Source organism: Malus sylvestris, chromosome 13, assembly GCF_916048215.2.
Source record: "Malus sylvestris chromosome 13, drMalSylv7.2, whole genome shotgun sequence".
Classification (NCBI taxonomy): domain Eukaryota; kingdom Viridiplantae; phylum Streptophyta; class Magnoliopsida; order Rosales; family Rosaceae; genus Malus; species Malus sylvestris.
The window spans coordinates 24,525,358-24,547,370 of NC_062272.1; the positions used below are offsets into that span (position 1 = coordinate 24,525,358).

General features: G+C 38.1%; 1 protein-coding gene and 1 pseudogene across 2 annotated transcripts; both read right to left on the reverse strand.

Annotated features, from left to right (window-relative positions):
• Positions 1–1,765: 1,765 nt before the first annotated feature.
• Positions 1,766–6,886, reverse strand: LOC126596237 (uncharacterized). Of its 2 annotated transcripts, XM_050262749.1 has the most exons (5): positions 6,206–6,886; positions 5,555–5,658; positions 4,946–5,122; positions 2,407–4,253; positions 1,766–2,112 (listed from the first exon to the last, which is right to left on the reverse strand). In XM_050262749.1, the coding sequence occupies exons 1-5, from the start codon at positions 6,400–6,402 to the stop codon at positions 1,960–1,962; spliced, it is 2,478 nt and encodes an 825-aa protein (XP_050118706.1). In that variant the 5' UTR covers positions 6,403–6,886; the 3' UTR covers positions 1,766–1,959. The 2 variants fall into 2 exon arrangements, with proteins under 2 accessions (XP_050118706.1, XP_050118707.1); XM_050262750.1 differs by lacking the exon at positions 6,206–6,886 and having other exon boundaries at positions 4,946–5,229.
• Positions 6,887–9,426: 2,540 nt separating this feature from the next.
• On the reverse strand, positions 9,427–9,532 carry LOC126598259 (small nucleolar RNA R71; annotated as a pseudogene).
• Between the last annotated feature and the right edge of the window lie 12,481 nt (positions 9,533–22,013).

Here is a 22,013-nt window from a genome sequence, read left to right on the forward strand (position 1 = left end):
ACCTTTCACTTCCAAGTGAAGAGGAAGGTAAATTCATTTCTTTTCTTTTAGGAACGGAGCATGAAGCCAAATAAATGAACCCAACTTGAATTGCATTAAGCTTATTTACTAGGGGTGCAACTCGGGCGGGTTGTGCAGGTTGGAAAGTCAACCCAATCCTAATCCAACTTTTACAATTCGGGCTCGGGTTCAGGTAGAATTTCATTTGAGTTCATTTGGGCTCGGGTCTAATCGGGTGACGGTTTACTTGGGTTAGGTTTGAGTTGCCCAATTTTTTAAAGTTTAATCTTATAACAACTTAATTTCCAAGAATTCCTAAAAAAAATAAGCCAAGTAGCATCAAAGCTAGCTTAATCTAACTTCATAAATTAATCCACTATAAAGCTTTAGGATTTAGAGACTACGAATATGAGCTGACTAATCAAAGTCTCTTATTCCCTAAAAGCTTAAGTAATTATAAAGGGTAATTTATTAAAAAAATATTAGAAAGGACGTTGGTTTTTGGACTTGGCACACTTAAGTGTAGGATGAACATTAATTTATATGGGTTACAATCTGTTAGGTTGGGTTTGGTTAGTCGCATTAGATTGGGTTGGAGATGGACGAACAAATGATCAACCCAACTCAACCCAATCAATGAACGGGTTGAAATTAGGTTGGGCTCGGGGGGGGGGGGGGGTTATAACTAAAAAAAAAACTCGTTTGTTCGGGTTTAAAGTTGGTTTGAACATGAACGGGTTCAGATTGGCCCAACCCAAGTTGCACCCCTATTATTTACAGTTCTACACATAAACCAGAATTATATCTTGTGATAGATAAGCTCAATCAGAAAAAAAATTGTTTGGAAAGGAGGCGAGTTTACCCTTTTTTTAACGTGGCATTTGAGCTAAGGTTTGGGTAAGTTATGAACAAATGCATATTAAAATTATATTTTTGGCGGAGCCACTTGATACTATGGTTTAATGGTATTCTTCTTCACTTGTAAGTGAGAGGTCTTAGGTTTGATTCTCGCTAAAGAGATCCTTACTTTTTTTTTTAATGAGTAAATTGTAGCAATGGTTCCTCAACTTTAATCAAATTGGAGCAATGATCACTCAACTAGAAATCTAATATCATTGGTCCCTCAACTCATCAAAACGTGTAGCTATGGTTATTTTCATCAACTCCTTCAGAATTTTGTCAAAATGAGTTATGTTGGAAGGACCATTGCTACATTTGGGTTAAAGTTGAGGGACCATTGCTCCAATTGGATTAAAGTTGAGAGATCATTTCTCCAATTGAATAAAGTTGAGGGACCATTGATACAATTTTTCATATTTACCCCTTGATTTAGGTTCACGTGCATGACACATGACTTATTTTCAAACTTTCTAATATAGTTGACGAAAATGATTATAGCTGCACGTTTTAATGAGTTGAAAGACCAATGATAATGAATTTTTAGTTAAGGAATTATTGCTCCAATTGGTTATGCACTTTGCTGACTTTCACAAATAACGAGTTCAATTTTTATGGATTTGTGATGGATGGAAGCTGGATTTTGTTGATGATCCGATGATGTTGGATGTTGCAGATATCAAACTGCCTCACTCACACCCCTTGGTACCATGACTTTCTCAAGGCATGCATCCACAAACGGCAGCTGAATGTTCCTCCTGCTGCTTTGGCACATATTTTTGTTTCTTGTATGCTGAGTGTAACATGTGCTTTCGATGACACTTTCACATATTGCACTTCACAATGTAGATGCATATGGCTCTTGAAATTCCACTCATAAGATATAATGCATTTAGATTCAAAAGATTATTACAGAAACTCATATGTACACGTCTGTCATAGCGACTGCCAAAACCCCTATGGCGTAAGAGAAGAATAGTGGATCGAACTGAATTTATTTTGGCACTAAATGAATAGATAATTACAAAATCTATATACAGGTTGCTATAAATAATGCACACCTCACATCTCTGACAAAAGGTTGCTGATCTTCCGAAGCTCTGTTAGAGCTGCCATGGCCGTAACTTGTCCTTTGCCAACTATAGTGTTCTTTGATAAGTTCTCCGACGATCCAACCTGAACACCCCGGTCCTGCTGGAAAACAGACTCGATAATCTGCCATAGATGGTAGTTGAACAGTCAGAATGATGCAGACGTAAAATTTGATATGCTTAGAAGTGCACTTGGAACCAACTTAGAAGAAATACTATGGTTGCAACGAATCTAGTAAGATTATCATTGTCAACGATAAACGCTAGATACTTGTTTAGTTCATGGATAATGCCTCTACCGAAACATATCACCATTTTTCATTGGCCTCCTTCCTCTTCCACAATCATTTGATTTCCCATTTAACTTTAACTAGAACAGATAATAGTATAATGCTTTAGTTCCTATAAGAAGCATTACCTGAATATTTTCAATCATAGACTGCCCAAGATTCCTTAAAGTACCCACCACATGCTGGTCAACAGCTTCTCCTTTGTGGCTAACTAAAGAGCTGCAGGACCCCTCAGCCACAGAAGAGCTTGTTGCATTCTGATTACCTTCACAACGGGGAGATTTCATAGCCTCACTGGCATTGTGTCCTTTCTCGGATGTCCCTTCACCAGCTGCATTCCGTCCAAACTTCCAAAATCTCGGGAATTTACCAGAAAGAAGGTTACGTTCCTTTCCTGGCACTGAGTTTCCGGGAGAATGATTGTTGCTCTCCGATGTTTGAGAGACACCCTTGGGATGATCAGAAACCGGAAGAGGTGGCTCTTCCAACACATCCTGTGAATTATCATCATTTTCATCAATGGACAGATTTGATGCAACGCTACTTTTTTCTGATTCAAGTTCATGACCATTATCCCCAGTACAAGGACTTGTTGGATCTGAGAAAACAGATGAATTTTCTTCGCTGGCTGGATCTCCATTGAAACATCTGTTCTCGGTGGCAGAATTAAGGTCCTTGCCGAACCCAGTTTCTCTGTTGCCCTCTACTTCTGAAGAGAGTTTGTCCTCATGGGAACACAATGTCTCAATATCCTCCTCTGAGCTGAGTTCTCGAGAAAGGTCTTGCAGCAACCTTCGTCTAACAGAAAACCTGGGGTTCTTTTTGCCATTCTCAGATTTTGATGGAGATGGTTCAGACTCTGTTCTAGATAGGCTCAACTTTACTTTTTCTGTCCATCGCTTTTTATGGCTTGGAACCTGTTTCTTCATATCATTTTGCCTTAGTTCTTCTTCCCTGTGCAGAACTCTCCACTTCTCTTCCCAGTAGCTTTCAGGTACTAGACTTAGTGGTGTTTTTGGAGAAACAGAATCGACTGAAAGGCTATGACCTCTTGCATTCATTGATTTACTATGTTCATAGGGCCCACTATATAAAAGTAATGAGGGTGAGCTATTGTTCTTCAAAGCAAGATCCTGCAAAGACTTCGCCTTTTGTATCAGTTTCTTCAAATCTATGTTCTCAGGAAAATTTAACAATCTCTGAAGACACGCAGTAGCATTCTCAGCGGCAAGAAGGGAAGATCTCAAATAAAGTAACATTGAAACTGCCATGGCTGCTATATATGCTCCTCGAGGTGAAGTAAGGATGGCAAAGCTGGCTGCATCATCTTCAGAACATTTGTCTAATTTACTATTATCAGATGCAAATATTTCACCCCAAATTATCAATAAATTTGCAAGTGAAAATTCACGCCCAAATAAAACCCGTAGCCAGCGGAGTGCAAAATACTGGGGTTCAACACCAAGCTCAACAAGGTGGCTGTGTAGAGATGAATCAACAAGAGACAGCAAATGATACAACCCAGCAGATGCTTCAATGACAGGAGGTAAATTAGTATGAGAACCAACAGCAGGGGAGGGAGAGAAGAATTCTGCCATAGAAACTGAACCATGGGCCCCACTCATTAGAGCATCAAACATACAGTATGCATCGTGTTCCATAAATCTCTCGGACAAGACAATACCCAATTCACCTTCAGCACCATAAGAATCACTAAGCATTACAATGGTCTGTATCTCGGGATCAAGCTCGTCAAGACTCTTAACATTCAATGTACTTCCATCAGAGCCATTTTCATCTTCCATGGAATCAGGAAATTTTTTGAACTCAAAATTATATGTAAGATCATTTTCATGAAATGATAGACCATCAAATTTATCAGTGAAGTGATCTTCATATAGCTTTCGCACTTGAGATAGCCGCTCCACATCAAAATGAAGAACATACAATAGAGGAGCCAAGAGTTCATGCATTCCTATAGTGAAAACAGAAAAACCAAAGAAAAACAGTTAAAATAATAGCACGTTGAGGTTACTGAAATTGTATAATATTTTTTTTTATTTAAAAAAAAAAAAAAGCTCTAGTTGCAGCCGCAGAAGTCAAAACTCAGAAAAGAAAAGGCTGCCTAGCTACCAGATAATCAAGAATCTTTCACCATAAATCTTTCTGAAAATATAAATTAAAATAAATATACCATAATATTAATCATTTTGTTGAGACCAGTTGTATTAGATTTTTTATCAGGATATATTGTATAAAACCAAAACATGCATTATGCGTTATAATATGAGATTTCAAGACCAATGCCATTCAAGTCTTTAAACAAAGCAAGCAGGACACATGGTGAACTTTTTCGATGAACCATTGAAGAGAAAAATGCGTTGGTGGAAAATCTTTAAATATCTCACAACGCCATGGGACGTAGTGCAGGAAGTTGTCTAATGCCTATGAGAAACTTCGTATTAAGGAGAAATGCTGCAAGAGCATTAGTCTGCCTATTCCTAATTGGGATAACATGGAGAGACAGTGTGCTCTAAATGCCAAGCTCATAAGAATTAATCACTTTAAACATAAAGGAATGTTATATCCTGAAACCATATTCCAGGATCCCGAATATAACAAAATCTTAAATGAAAAGAGAAAATTAATGTGAGCATTTTAGCATACCTTGTCTGTAACCACACTCTGGATGTCTAAGACACCACAATAACAAGATTCTTCTCAACATGCCTTGGCATCCTGGAGTTTGAAAGTAGCTTCCATGTTCTGGGTATAAACGTGATAAATCCTGATCAACCATTTTCTCCAACTCGGCACTCCGGAAAAAGTGACCCCATGTGCTATCTGCTTGTGAGATTCACAATACAACACAGCATACATTAGTAATTGCATCACTCGTGAGGAGCTACAATGCCACCCATTGATTTGATTTGGTGCTGTACAGTCTGACACTGCTACAATGATGCAAATAATTATTCATTTGTTTTTTAGATTGTAACAGTTTCTCACAGGAAAATCTGAAAACACATTGGCACGTCAGTAGAAGAAAGCTGTTTCCCTTTCCAAAAGAGAGTCCACTTTCATTTACAAACATGCCTCCAGATTTGGTCATTTTAACAAAGCGGCTACATATAGAAAGCTAATAATGAATAAGTAAAACAAACACGACACACAAACGAATATAGCAAAATCAAGTTCAAGAAAATTGTTGGATTAACATGCTCGTGCATGTTTTTCGGTGGAGTTCCAATAGTTATATGGATCCATTGACTTTACCTGGGTTTTGCGATAGTGGATTGTCTATGGCAAGATCAGGAGAATTACTCCCATCCTTTTGGGGATGTGGATCAACCAGAAGGCGCCTTCTCAATCCAGCATACCTAAAAATGTACACAAGGTAAACTTAGCACAAGAAAACACGAACATAAAATTACCAACAAATCACCTGCAAGTCCAATATATATACTCAGACAAATTCAGCGATCTTAAAGTCATAATTCACATTAAAACTCGGATCAATCAGCTAAACTAATCGACTACATGTACCAAACGCAATCAAAAAATTCAAGAGGCCACCTTTTGAATCATAAAGATATAAGATGAAAGTAACAAGGTTTTCGTGTTTCCGAAACAGTTTACAGCTCATAAGAAACACATTACAAAAATCCACGGGCCGTTAACTCAACCCGGAACCAGTATCTTACAAACCCTTTCAAGTTTTTATTTTTCTAAGATTACCGTTAACACCACTTTACCATATTCCATCGATTAATGAATAAAAAAAAGATCAAATCAAAAGGGCAATCGTAAACCATGTAAGATTATCCCAGCAAATTCCATGCATAAAATCATTAATTCAGTGAAAAACTTAAAACAAAAAACAATAAAAAAACCTGCAGAAAATCATAAAAGAGAAGCTAAATTCACCTTCTTCTACAATCAGCTGAAACGCGACGAAGATCATCAGTGGAGGAAGAAGAGGAAGAGGGCAAAATCCCAAGATTTATACGCCATTGGACGCCTCTAAGGTCCTTGAATCGAGGATTCTCAGATCTCTCAGGAACATCAGGGGAGCTCAAAGACGACGATTCGGGAAATGCCGGCTCGATTGCAGCTGGCGACATGGCTTTCTCCCAATTCTCCAAAAACCCAATTACCAATTGAGCTGAAAACGATCAAGGTCTAAGCTAATGCAAAAAAGGAACGATTTTTTGCAGAGTTTGTGCAGATTTGTGAGCAGAAACAGATGAACAGGGTACGAATGCAATTCGGTTATTTTTTTTTTCTGGGCCAATAGATAATTTTGGGAGTATGAAATTTGGAAAAGAAAGATGAAGTTGCAATAAACAAAACCCCGAGAGAAGAAGAAAAAGAAGGCGTGGTGGAAAAAACGGCAGAAGTTGTGGAGGAGAAGAAAGACTTGTGAGTTGGGAGATGAGGATCAGACTCTTGTATTCAAGATAAAAGGCAACAATTTTTGCATTTTTTCCACATTTATTTCTTCAATTCACCAAACCCAATTGGAGAGAGAATATCAAGTTTGTTTGTTCAGAGAGGGAGGAGAGAGAGAGAAAGAGAAGTGCTCATTTGACCTCCAACCGCTTCAATCCAATGTTTAGGAAGGTGCGGTCGGTTGTCGTCTACTCACCGCTCTTCTGTTATTATTGAAGGGTAAATCACTAAAATGGTTTGAGATTTGTATTATTCATTACTTTGGTTCTTGAGATTTCAAATCGATAAAAGTGGTCTCTGAGATTCCAAATCGATAAAAAGTGGTCCCAGAGATTGTTCACCATCCATCATTTTGGTCCTTCCGTTAAAAACTTCGTTAAGTGTCTAGGAGCTCTTCGCCGGAAGTTTGGTCAATTTTCAAAGTTTCGTAACTCAATCGTTTCTTAACCAAATTCAACCCATAATAAATCAAAATGAAGATAGGAAAGTGTAGAATAAGATTATACTTATTTTGAAGCCAAATTGTTGCCGGAGATTGGTGGAAAATAGCCTCAAAGTTGACTGGTCCGAGTGAAAACTTGAAAACTCGTCGAAAACTTGGTAAAGTTTAGACGTTCATAACTTCTTCAATACTCAACGAAATCAAGTGATTCAAAAACAAAAATCACACTTCTCAACGAGACAAAGAGAATGGTACATTTTTTTATGGCTAACTCGCCGTGATTTAACGGCTCGAAAATGGCTTTCTTGGTCTCAAGTTAGCCACTTTCGAGCCATTTTTCGGCCAAACCACAGCAAGTTAGCCGTTAAAAAAAAAGTATCATTCTCTTCTTCTCGTTGAGAAGTATGATTTTTGTTTTTGAATCACTTGATTTCGTTGAGTATTGAAGAAGTTATGAACGTTTAAAGTTTACCCGGTTTCTGGCGAGTTTTCAAGTTTTCACTCGGACCAGTCAACTTTGAGGCTATTTTCCAGCCATCTCTTGCAACCATTGGTCTTTGAAATAGGTATAATATTATTCTAAACTTTTCTATCTTCATTTTGATATATTATCGGTCGAATTTGGTTAAGAAACGATTGAGTTACGAAGCTTTGAAAATTGCCCAAACTTCCGGCCAAGAACTCCGGGACACTTAACGGAGTTTTTAACGGAACGACCGAAATGATGGATGGTGGACAATCTCAGGGACCACTTTTATCGATTTGGAAGCTAAGAGACTAAAGTGATGAGTTATGCAAATCTCAGGGACCATTTTGGCGATTTACCCATTATGGAATTACAAAACCCACCACTAGCAGTGGTTCAAATAAAAACGAATTTCAAGTCCATATTGTACAAGGTCTTAAATTTGATTCCTAGTGCTAATAAATTGATGATGGTAGCTAAAAGAAGATTCAAATATCTCTATGAGTCTTCTAAGTCCTTGAAAAGGTGGACTGATGTGCGAAGCCATCAGTTAATCTTCTTTAAAAAAAAAAATTACAAAAGAAAATTTTCTCTTTCTCCTTACAAAATTAAATTCTAGTAAAATTGGAGAACAATATCGAATCAAATCGAGTGGTTATGTTTGGAAGAAAAACTTTGTTAGATAATAACAAGCTAGTTTTAACAAGTTATGCTTACACATTACTTATTTTTTTTCTCCCATTTTCACAATGTACTAGTTGGTGTTGAACATTAATATCGTATATTTGGTATTTACAATTATTATTACTTCGCTATTTCTTTCTTTTATATTTGGTGCATCCTATTTAGTTATTCTGTTACAACTATCTCGGGATCTTGCATATTAATTCATTCCATTCAAGAGAATTCAAAAAACATTTATGTTGTAGGCCTATTTGATTGAACGATCTAGGGTTTAGAGAGATATGGGAGCTGGCGGTATTGAGGGAGAAAAGAGAGTGATTTAATTGTGAGGTGATAAAAATTATGAATTAGTCAAACAATCTTTGGGGACAACGACCTTGCATGAGCAATTATACTACAATTACCTTGTATTCTTGCAAGTATTTTCAGTGATTTTAACCCTATTGCGCAGGTATAAAAAAATCCTATCAAGAAATTAGCGCCAACGCCGGGGATTGTTTTAATTAATTTTTTTTATCATATTCTTAATTAATTATTTTCGTTCAAAAAAATATTCTTCAATTTTAATTTTCGTTTTTTTCTTTCCAGATTATTGAAATCTGTGCATGGTCAACACCAGGCCACAATTTGCACAGCTTGTTCAATTTGATCCTGAGCTTGAAAGAACATTACGAAAGCAACGGCGGGAACAATTTTTAAGCGTTTTAGAAAGCGAAGAAACAATGGCTTTTGCTATGCCCGAAGCTAGGCAGCCTTTGAGACAAACATTAGCAGCCCGTGCTAACGAATTACCGAGTTGCGTTGTTTATCCAGAAGATGAAGGTGATACTTTTGAGATTAGACATCACATGTTGGAAATATTGCCTACTTTTCATGGACTTCATGACGATCCTAACAGGCATATTACCGAATTTCTGATGGGGTGCAAGAATATTTTGGTTAGAGGGTTTTCTGCACAGTCTATTAAGCTTTGTCTTTTTCCCTATACTGTAAAAGACAAGGCGAAAACATGGCTTTTTACACTCCCATCTGGGAGCATCACTTCCAGGGCACAGTTAAGCGAAAAGTTCTTAAGCAAGTTTTATCCAGCATCCAAGACTCTTGACATAAGAACTAAAATTCTATCTTTTGTTCAAAAGCCTAATGAAGAGTTCCATGAAGCTTGGGAGCGATTTTCAGATTTATTCAGGAAGTGTCCTCATGCTGATATTAATGGGGACACAAGAATGCAAATATGTTACAGGGGTTTAAATCCAATTACCAAAAGTTATGTGAATGCATCATCCAGAGGTTCGTTTTCAAATAAAAATGCCTAACAAGCATTTCAGTCATTTGAGAAAATGGCTACAGAAACACAACAATGGGCAGCGGACCAGACACAAACTAAAGGCGTTTTTTATATGTCAATTGGAACACATGTATCTGTTCAAATCGAAAAAATGGAGAAAAAACTTGAAAATTTTGACTCAAAATTTGACATGCTTCTGCATAAAATAACAGTACCAGTGCATCAGGTTGCTGTACAACAACTTACTGCAGCAGTTTGTAGCATCTGCAACATGCCAAATCATGATTTTATGGGCTGCCCACATAAAGACACTTATCCAGAACATGTGGCAGAACAAGTAAATGCATTCAACAATTTTCAAAGACCCAGAAATGATCCATATTCTAATTTTTATAACCCAGGTTGGAGGGATCACCCAAATATGAAGTGGGGAGGAAACCAGCAAGTGCAGCCTTTTCAGCAAAATCATATACAACAGCCAGTTGTGCAGCCCAAACGTTCTTTGGAGGATACACTCCAAATGTTTATGCAATCTACAAAGCAATACATAGACAAAAATGATCAGAATATGCAGAATGTACAAGCTTCAATTCAAAATCTGGAAAAGAAATTTGGCCAGTTAACAAGTCATATCACAGAAAGGGAGAAAGGAAAATTCAAACAGTCCCTAATCCACGGGGTTCAGAAGAATGCAGTGCTGTTAGAGTTTTGCGGTGTGGTAAAAGTTATGATAACCGTGAGAATGCAAAAAGTGAAGACCACTTGGCAGAAAACCTTGCAGAATCTGCTGAAAAACTTACAGAATCTGCTGCTGAACAACAACTACCCAAAAACAATCCAGCAACAGAGAAATGCCCAGAACATGTTTATGAGGCCCCAATTCCATATCTAAAACGTTTGAAGCCAAAATCAAAAGACAAGCAATTGAGGGACTTCATGCAAACTCTATCTAAAGTTCAGATCAATCTGCCACTACTTGATGCAATAAAAAACATTCCATCATATGCCAAATTTTTAAAAGATGTGTGCACTCACAAAAAGAAATTGGTTGATTTTGAAAAGGTCATTCTTACTGAACAATGCAGCGCAGTTCTACATCACAAATTGCCACCCAAAAAGAAAGATCCCGGGAGTTTTACAATTTCTTGCACTATTGGAAAGTCTAATTTTAAACGTGCATTAATTGATTGGGCCTTATTCTGTTTTTCAGAGATTGGGCCAAGGAGATCTAAAGCCTACATCCATTATTCTCCAACTAGCAGATCGCTCTGTTACTTATCCTAGGGGGATTATTGAAGACTTAATTATCAAGGTTGACAGTTTGTATCTACCAGCAGATTTCGTAGTTTTGGACATGGATGAAGATTTGTAGACACCAATTATTTTGGGAAGACCTTTTATGGCCACTGCCCAAACATTGATTGATGTGGAAGCAGGCACTTTAACATTTAGAGTTCAAGACCAATCAGTGGTTTTTAGCCTATTTGAGGCTGCAAAACGCCCAGAAGAACAGCAAGAGTGTATGCGGGTAGATGTGTTAGAAGGTGTTATTCATGCAGAAATTATGATTCGATTGACATCTGATCCATTATTGAGTGTTTTACATAGTCCAGATACAGCACAAACAGAGGATGAAGACATTTTTTAGTATGTAACAGCATTAGACAGTGTACCAGCCCAATTACCACGTTGGAGACATGTTTATGAAAGCCTTGGAGAGCCAAAAACGCCCCTGCAACCTTCTAAATTGCAACCCCCAAAAGTGGAGCTAAAACCATTGCCAAAACATTTAAAATATGCACATCTTGGGGCAGATGAAACGCTGTCAATTATTATTACTTCAGATTTGACAAGCATAGAAGAGGAAAAATTATTGCGTGTTTTAAGAAAATACCAAGATGCATTGGGGTGGTCTATAGCTAATATTAAGGGTATAAGCCCAACCATTTGCATGCACAGAATATTGATGGAGGATGACATAAATCCTACAGTTGATGCTCAAAGAAGGTTAAATCCCATCAGGAAAGAAGTTGTGCGAAACGAAGTAATGAAACAACTTGATGTAGTCATGATTTATCCAATTTCTGACAGTAAATGGGTTAGCCCTACACAAGTTGTGCCTAAGCGTACAGGTATTACAGTGGTGAAAATGATAATGATGAGTTAATTCCAACAAGGTTGACTACGGGTTGGAGAATTTGTATTGACTACAGGAAGCCTAATGCAGGGACAAGAAAAGACCATTTTCCATTGCCTTTCATTGACCAAATGTTGGAAAGGTTAGCTGGCCGAGCATTTTATTGTTTTCTAGATGGGTATTCTGGGTATAATCAGATTCCAATTGCACCAGAAGATCAAGAGAAAACCACTTTCACTTGTCCATTTGGTACTTTTGCTTATCGGAGGATGCCATTTGGGTTATGTAATGCACCAGCCACCTTTCGACGGTGCATGATGAGCATATTTTCAAGCTTGGTTGAGAAAATTGTTGAGGTATTCATGGATGATTTCTCAGTTTTTGGGGATAGTTTTGATCTTTGTCTACAAAATTTATCTCAAGTTCTCGAAAGATGTCAAGAAACAAGCTTAGTGTTAAATTGGGAGAAGTGTCATTTTATGGTAAAACAAGGCATTGTTTTGGGACATCTTGTTTCAAACAAAGGAATTGAAGTTAACAAGGCAAAGATTGATGTAATTGCCAAGTTGCCGCCCCCTACTACAGTAAAGAGCATTCGATCATTCTTGGGTCATGCTGGGTTTTATCGACGGTTTATCAAGGATTTATCCAAGATTAGCCGTCCTTTGTGCAACCTACTTGCTAAGGACACCCCGTTTAATTTTGATGCAGATTGTTTAGAGGCATTTAACCAGTTAAAGACACTTTTAACTACAGCTCTTATCATTGCTGCACCTAATTGGGGTTTACCCTTTGAGTTGATGTGTGATGCTTCTGATTATGCAATTGGGGCAATTCTTGGCCAGAGAAAAGATAAAATTCCTCAGGTCATCTACTATGCTAGTAGGACATTAAACGATGCACAATTGAATTATGCAACCACTGAAAATGAGTTATTAGCAGTTGTTTTTGCATTGGAAAAGTTCAGATCCTACTTGGTTGGGGCTAAGGTTATAATTTACACAGACCATGCTTCATTGAAATATTTATTATCTAAAAAAGACGCCAAGCCAAGGTTAATTCGTTGGGTTTTGCTTCTGCAAGAATTTGATTTAGAAATTAGAGATAAAAAGGCAGTGAAAACGTTGTGGCTGATCACTTATCCAGGCTGGTTAGCACTAGCCCAGCCGAAGATGATTTACTTTCTTTAAATGAGAGTTTTCCTGATGAACAGCTTATGTCCATTCGCAACACAACTCCGTGGTTTGCAGATATTGTCAATTATTTGGCTAAAGGTATTTTGCAGCCAGATATGACTTTCCAGCAGAAGAAAAAGTTTTTTAGCAACGGTTAAGTATTATTTTTGGGATGAGCCTTACTTATACAAGTATTGCCCAGACCAAATTATTTGTAGGTGTATTCCTGCAGAAGAGCAAGAAAGTGTTATGACGTTTGCACATCAGCATGCTTATGGTGGTCATTTTGGGGGAAAACGAACAGCAGCTAAAATATTACAAAGTGGGTTGTACTGGCCTTCCATTTTTAAAGATGCTCATGTTTGGTATCAGGCTTGTGATAGATGTCAACGAGTGGGAAATCAGTCTAAGCGAAATGAAATGCCACAGCAAAGTATTCTGGTGGTTCAATTATTCTATGTTTGGGGCATTGATTTTATGGGACCATTCCTATCATCCAATGGAAATCAATACATATTGGTGGCCGTTGAATATGTTTCTAAGTAGGTCGAGGCTGTTGTAACACCAACAAATCAAGGATTTGTGGTCCTGAAATTCCTTTAGGGCATTATTTTTCCACGTTTTGGGACACCTAGGGCAATTATCAGCGATAGGGGCAAGCACTTTTTAAATAAACAATTTGCTGCACTACTTACTAAATATGGGATAAGTCATCGGGTGGCCACTGCATACCACCCTCAAACTTCTGGGCAAGTTGAAGTTTCTAATAGGGAAATTAAGCGCATTTTAGAGAAAACAGTCAATGCCAGCTGCAAAGACTGGAGTGTTAAGTTAGATAATGCTTTATGGGCCTATAGAACAACATATAAAACACCGATTGGGATATCTCCCTTTCGGCTTGTTTATGGTAAGGCGTGCCATCTACCTATGGAGCTTGAACATAAGGCTTATTGGGCAATTAAGGAGCTTAATTATGCATATGATGCTGCTGGAGAAAAACGAAAATTGCAATTGCACGAGCTGGAAGAACTCAGAAATGATGCATATGAGAGTGCAAAGATATACAAAAAGAAAACAAAAACATTCCATGACAGCCACCTTCTTCACAAACAGTTTCAGCCAGGTCAAAAGGTTTTGTTTTTCAATTCAAGGTTGAAGTTATTCCTTGGAAAACTAAAATCAAGGTGGTAGGGTCCCTATATTGTTACTAAAGTTTATCCCCACGGGGCTGTGGATATTAAAAATGGGGAGACAAGTTTCGAGTTTAAAGTCAATGGCCATCGACTCAAACACTACTTGGAAGCACCATTTGACATTGCAGCGAGTCAGTGAGAACCAGTGATCTGACCACCAACCTTCAGCAATGTCTAGCTATAGACATTAACTAAAGCGCTTATTGGGAGGCAACCCAATTTTTCTAAACTATTTCCTTATTTTATTTTTCGCTTGACATTCAATTTTATTAGTAGTTTACATTTCTATATGCAAGTACAAACAAACATAGTAAATAAATAAATAAATAAATGTTGTTTTCTTTCTTTACTTTTAACTCGTATTGGTTAATTGCAGGTTGCAACACATGGAAAATAAAAGCAAATAATCCTATGCTGGAATCATGCACCCAACAGCAAGTCTACTTTACCATCAACCATAGTAGTTACTCAAAGCATAAATCAACAACAAACATATGGAGCAAGTTCGGGATTATACCTATGCAAATGCGCAATCTGGAAATTTCTTTTGGTTTCCCAGTACCTCCATTCGGTTGAGCCTCATTGGACTGTATGAATCTACAAACAATATTTGAGCATGAGATACTAATTCAGCTGATCTTTATGACAATGTTAAAGTTTGGGGGTTTCCAAGTGCAGATCTAGTTCTACATCAGTGCAAAAGACACGTTTTATACCTTCAGTTACATGGATCATTGCGGTATGGTGGACCTCCATCTTTCTAATTACCGATTGAAGTCGTGTACCTTGCAAGAATACAAAAGTAGGGTCACCAACAACTTGTTATTTGAATGGGCATATTCACATCAATGGAGCACGCAGTTATCAAGTTCAAAATGCAGTATGCAGTCCTGGTCGTCCTATTGTTTATCACATTGTTAACAGGATCTGGGTCTTCCATGTTTTGGTTCCAAGTCACATTTGGTCTCACATTAGTTTGTTCCATCCAGATCTAGTCATAAGGGCTTATTTTGTTACGGATCGAGCGTTATCTTCACAAGATGGAACAAAGGTATCAATGCATTAAGTTTTCTTAGACTGGTTGGCATGAAAATAGCAAAAACAAAATTGAAGGATGATGGATTATACCGCACCTGTTTTCAAAGATCTGCGCGTTTCGAATTCATGGATCTGTGTTGTCTGCATGTTCTTCCCACTCCTTTTCATTTTCCTTGCGGATCTCTAGCTCCCCGGCAACGACGCCAATTTCTTAATAGGATTTTTTTATACCTGCGCAATAGGGTTAAAATCACTGAAAATACTTGCAAGAATAGAAGGTAATTGTAGTATAATTGCTCATGCAAGGTCGTTGTCCCCAAAGATTGTTGGACTAATTCATAATTAAATCAATTCTTAATTAACCATTAAAACAGATTTTTATCAAAGATTTGAAATGTTTGAGTTTGAAAATATTGAATTAACAATTAAAGAAACCTAGGAGTTAGAAAATAAAGGTAGCAAACAGAAAAAAATAAAAATAAAAAAATATATTTTTTTTTTATTAAAATCAATTTAGGGAAAGACTAGGGTTTAGCCGTTACCGTCACAATCCTATGCAATTCTATCAATTACTTATGAATTTCCACATCCATGCTTTGAAGGTTAGGTTTTCCTACTGCATATTTTCCTTGTAATGTTCAAGCGAAAACGTATATCTAGCATGCAATCCGTCTGTGATGTTCAGATCAAATATAACAAGCAAGACTCACTAAACTTCGTGAAAACCCTTTGAAAAACCATGTAACCCTTAAGAACGTGATGTTCGCCTTAAGTGAACTTACAATTACTAATCACAAGAAGCCCTTCTCAATTTCAGGGTGATGTTCCAACAAAAATTGCATCAAATTACTTGTCTAAATACCCTAATGGTGATCAATCATTAAAATATATAGATAGTCTTAACCGCAGTGATTAATAATTCAAAGCAAGCATGCATCCGTTCATAAGAAAATTAATAAAACTACATATTCTTGCTAAGGTTCATGGCCTAACCCTAGCAAAAGAATTAGTTACATATACTCATACTAAAAATCAAAAGAAATATTATTAAAATGAATAAGAATAAAAACACCTCCAAGTAGAAAATCTACAAGAACCCTCTCAATTCTTTCTGTCTCCAAAGTTTTCATAAAAATAAGCCTCCTCTCAAAAAAACTGTAGACGGCCAAGCCATATATCTGCTAAGCCCCCACACAAACCCTAAAAACAGGTCCTTTATTCCCACTAGGAAACTAATAATAATAATCAAATAACATAGGAAACATAACCCTAAATTAAATGGTAAAATTCGCCTAAAATCTGAACAGCCATGTTTTGGACCCATAAGCTGCTCCAAAACTGGCCCAATATAGCTGGATTTAATGTTTGGAATATTCTGAACACTTCTCCAGAAGGCCACAAATCCATCCGAGGTCATCTTGGGCTCCAAAAACGCAATTTAAGCCTAAAAACGTCATTTTCCAACATTGCACATCGCTCCTTTATTTTATCGCCAGAAAATAACCACTTGGTGGAAAAATTCCAAAGTTTGATAGGATCAAGCGAAGTGACTCACGAATGTCTTCCAACTAGAATTACTCCTAAATTCGTCCATTTAGTCCTGTTTTTCTCCAGAGGAAATCGAAAGTCCTATATTGAAAATACAATTCAAAGTATCAAAATTTTTCTAAAATATTAACCAAAATATACTAAGATTAGGGTAAAATATATAATATAAAATCTACTCATCATGAGGTATGTTTGATTTACCCCATTATGTCTTTATTTATAGTAGTGGGATAGGTAAAAACCTTTCCTTTTAGGATTACAACATTGAATAGGTAATCTACTCCTAATAGGAATATAAGATACATTCTCATATCTACTAGGATTTACACAATCACATTCCAATTCTAAATATGACTGCAACACTCCCCCTTGAGTATGTAAATACTCAACAAACCATCACATCAGATCTACAACAGATAAGGTAAAATAGTTGATGAAGTCATCGAAACAACGGGTGATCGCGAGTCTCAAATTTGTTTGAAGTATGCATTTGTAGTAAAACTCACAAAACCTCGCTATGGTACAACCCAAGGCATGGGAAAAACCCATAGACTAAGGAGAAAAGTGAGAAGTGTGCATAATGTCTTAAACAAACGTCAAACTGGACGAAGGTAGTGAACTCAACGAAGTATGATCATCCCAGGATGGGTGCCTCATTAAAACCTTGTTAGGTAGCAAAAACCCAGTGGGAAAAAATACTCCTAATCGTAGGAAAAATAGTACATTAAGATCGTGTGAGTATGCTTCTAGATACTACCCCTGAGTTAGACATAACTTCTAAATAAGAGAACTACAAACGATTCAACTTAGATAATTTACGCATACCGATTCCTTGGACGAGCTTCTGAAAAGTAGACTTGGGCAGTGACTTGGTGAAAAGATCGGCCAGGTTGTCCTGGGAATGGATTTGCTTGACTTCAATGTTCTGATGCTGCTGCTACTGGTGTGAGTAAAAGAACTTTGGTGCCATATGCTTGATGTTGTCTTCCTTGATGTATCCTTTCTTCATCTGCTCGATACATGCTGCATTATCTTCAAAGATCATCATAGGAAAGTCAACGACTGATGTAAGACCACTAGTGTTTTAAATATGTCCTATAACTTCTCTCAACCAAAATCACTCACGCGATGCTTCATGTAGGGCGAGAATCTCAGCATGGTTAGATGAAGTCGTAACTAGTGTTTGCTTGGTAGACCTCCAAGATATAGTGGTGTCTCCAACAGTAAAGACATAACCCGTTTAAGAACGTGCTCTATGTGGGTCAGACAGATATCCAGCATCTGCGTAACCAACAAGGCGAGAATCAATCCAAGTACCATAGGGGCGGCAACACTTGGAGATTCGCGGGTATAGGACAAGCCCAAATCTGTTGTACCTTTGAGGTAGCGGAAAATGTCTTTAACACCATTCCAGTGGCTGCGTGTGAGCGTATTGTTGTATCTTGCCAAAAGATTCACAGCGAAGGAGATGTCAGGTCTAGTGCATTGAGCCAAGTACAATAAAGCCTCAATTGCTCTTAGGTAAGGAACCTCGGGTTCCAAAATCTCTTTCTCATCATCCTTTGGACGGAAGGGATCTCGTTTAGCATTTAGAGTCTGAATGACTATGGGTGTACTCAAAGGTTTCGCTTTATCCTCATTAAAACGACGCAACACCTTTTGGGTGTAGTTCAATTGATGTACTAAGATTCCATCCGAATAATGCTCGATCTCTAGGCCGAGATAATATCGAGTTTTCCCAAGATCCTTCATCTCAAATTCTGATTTCAAGTGTGCAGCAATTTCCTCAAGCTCTGTGGGAGTCCCAATGAGGTTCATGTCATTGACATAAACTGCAACGATTGCAAATCTGGAATGTGACTTCTTTATGAACACCCATGGGCATAATTCGTTGTTTACATAACCCTGACATGTCAAATATTCACTTAGACGGTTATACCACATCCGCCTGGATTGTTTTAATTCATAGAGTGACCTCCTCAACCTAATTGAGAAAGTGTTCCATGGTCTAGAACTATTTGAACCAATCAATGGAAGTCATTCTCGAACTTTCATGTATATTTCTGTATCTAGATCTCCATATAGATACGCGGTTACCACGTCAATAAGCTGCATATTCAGTTTTTTGAAAACTAACAAACTAATTAGGTAGCGAAATGTTATAACGTCTATTATGAAGGAATACGTCTCCTCGTAATCAATCCCAAGGCGCTGAGAGAAGCCTTGCACTACGAGGCGTGCTTTGTATCGCACTATTTCATTCTTATCATTACGCTTCCTCACGAAAACCCACTTGTAGCCAACAAGCTTCACGCTGGTGGTGTAGGAATGATAGGTCAAAACACTTTACATTTCGCTAGTGAATCGAGTTCAACTTGGATTGCTTGTTTCCAGTTTGACCAATTAGTTCTACGTCGGCATTCATCGACAAAACGTGGTTCAATGTCATCGCTAAGCATGATGTTAGTAGCTACTAAGTACGTGAATGTATCGTCGACTATCATCTCATTCCTATTCCAAACCTCATCCAATACTGCGTAATGGACTGAAATCTTGTGATTCTCGGGAGGCTGGCATGTTTCGTCTGAAGCATCACCATAATCTAAAATAACCTCATGCGTTGGAACAGATGAGTGAGCGATGGTCGAATTCAAACTAGGGTCACTAGTTTGTGCCATTTTCCTCTTCTGGGTTTGTGAATCATCTGAACAAAGGGGTATGCCATGCTTTAGGGTCGAAGTAGATGATTGGCTAGTCGCCAATGTACCTTGTCGCGTGGAGGGTGTGGCTTTCCCACCTTCAGGGATGGTTCAGCCTTCGCATGCGGGTTGTTGACGTACACAAGGTACATTTATCCTTGCAAGCATGTTTGCAACGGGTACATGTGATCTTGTCACCTTTGCTAGATCATTAAAAACATCCGGTATGCTTTGAGTAATGCTCTGAAGATCTATAATTCGTCGCACCTCAGTTTCAGACTGGGTAGTGCAAGGATCTAAATAAGACATAGTGGGAGCATACCACAACAATTCACGGCGTTCTACGGGAACGTTAGTATGCTTATCTCCCCTTAACGATGGGAAGACTGTCTCATCACAGTGATAATCTGCAAAACGTGCGTTAAAGAGATCTCATGTCAAAGGCTCTAAGTATCGAACAATTGATGGCGAATCATAACCAACATAGATTCCTATTTTTCTCTTAAGACCCATTTTGGTACCTACTGGCGGCGCTATTGGCACATAAATGGCACCCTAAACACCTGTAAATGCGAGACGTTAAGCTCGTATCCAGTGACCAACTGTGACAGTGAATGTGGTTGGGTAGTGGTGGGCCTCAAGTGGACCAACATAGCTACATGTAATATTGCATAGCCCTAGGCAAATACTGGCAGTTTGGTTCTCATAACCAAAGTTTGAGCTATTAATTGAAGGCGCTTTATGAAAGCTTCTGCCAGGCCATTATGGGTGTGAACATGGGGCACAGGATGTTCCACATCAATCCCTACTGATATGCAATAATCGTCAAAAGTCTGTGACATAAACTCTCCAGCATTATCCAGTCGAATCAACTTAATCAGGTAATCAAGGTGGTGAGCCATTAACTTAAACATTTAAGCTAGGAGTTTAGCAAACGCGGCCTTGCGTGTGGACAACAAGTAAACATGTGACCATCTTGTCGATGCATCAACCAACACCATAAAGTATCGAAATGGTCTGTAAGTTGGTTGGATAGGTCCACAAATGTCCCCTTGAATCCTTTGGAGAAACTTATAGGGGTCGTGAATAATCTTTGTATATGAAGGTTGAGTATTCAACTTCCCTAAGGAACACACGCTTTGCATGGCGGGAGTCCAACATAGGGATGTAACTTATGCCTGTGTGAATATTTAAGGATACGGCGCATCATGTCATGTCCAGGATGTCCCAAACGGTCACGCCAAAGCAACAAAGTGAACTGGAACTCAAGCATAGGGCCGGCCACACTGTGGGCTTCTATGCTGCAAATGGTTGTGATGTACAACCCACTAGGCAGACGTTCCAACTTCTCGTGAATATGCTTCTGGCCATATTCGTATGAAGTGATATAAAGAAATTCAGAACCATTATCTTTAGTGGTTTCAATATGATATTGATTATCTCGAATATCTCTAAAACTCAGCAACGTTCTTCCGAAACGTGGAGAATATAGTGCCTCCTTAATGGTCAAGATTGTACTATTAGACAACATGATATGTGCCTTTCCGTATCCTTCAATCAGGTTAGATGAGCCTGAAAGAGTTGTCAAATGAGCTTTCTTAGGTATTAAGTTAGTAAAATAGTGTCGTTCACACAAGATGGTGTGCATGGTTTCATTATCTACCAGACAATTAACTTTCCCACTAGACATACCTAGAAATATATTGATTGAATTGGTCACATGTATAAATATAAGTCCATTCATTCAATTAAGCAATTCGAGAAAATAATATTCATTCAAAGAACAATCCATAATTCAAAACAAACCAAAACCAAACAAATTATTCCAAATACTTAGAAAAATTGTTCAAAAATTAACCATAAACCTAGCAAAATAGGGGGATAGGGCCGGCCATTACTAGTGGGTTCGGCCACTAGGGGTAAACACCCTAAAAACATGTCTAATTTATTCATCCATAGGCGCTGACGCCTCCTGAAAATCTGATATCTCCATTGATGTAGTTGCATCTTCCAGATGATCCACATGTGTAAGGTTAGACTCACGACGGGAATGATACTTGGCAATAGCCTCAAGGGAAGCTCGGCATATGTGTGACCAATGATCCTTTGATCAACAACGATAACACATGTCCAGTTCAGTAAAAGCGGGCTGAACGGGAGCTTTGCCCTTGTTCTTGAAGTTTGGGGCCTTAGGGATAAGTGGTGAATGCCGCTGGGTCACATTTCTTCCCTTAGATGTGGCACTCTGTTGACCTTGGGCCCGTGGTTGGGCTTGCTGCCCATTTCCATGGCCATGACGATTCTTTCATAATTTATGACTGCTAGAATAGGTCGCATGTGTTTCAGGCGCAGCGTTCGAGCCAGTAGGTCGAGCTTGATGATTCTTCATCAAAAACTGGTTCTGCTTTTCAGCGAGAAGTAAAACAGATATCAAATTCAAAAACTTAGTGAATTTATGTGCCCTATATTATTACTGCAGGATAATGTTGGTGGCATGGAAGGTCGAATAGGTATTCTCCAGGAGATCTGATTTGGTTAGTTCCACTTTGTAGAATTTCAACAATGAATAGATTCTACAAACTTCAGAGTTGTATTCATTCACGGACTTAAACT

Bases quoted from the DNA above. Each gene is read 5' to 3' on its own strand.
- LOC126596237 (XM_050262749.1), bottom strand. From the start codon at position 6,402: ATGTCGCCAGCTGCAATCGAGCCGGCATTTCCCGAATCGTCGTCTTTG. The intron at 4,254-4,945 runs GTATGCTAAAAT...TTTTCACTATAG, and splicing joins AGAGTGTGGTTACAGACAAG to GAATGCATGAACTCTTGGCT. The intron at 2,113-2,406 runs GTAATGCTTCTT...CATCTATGGCAG, and splicing joins CTATGATTGAAAATATTCAG to ATTATCGAGTCTGTTTTCCA.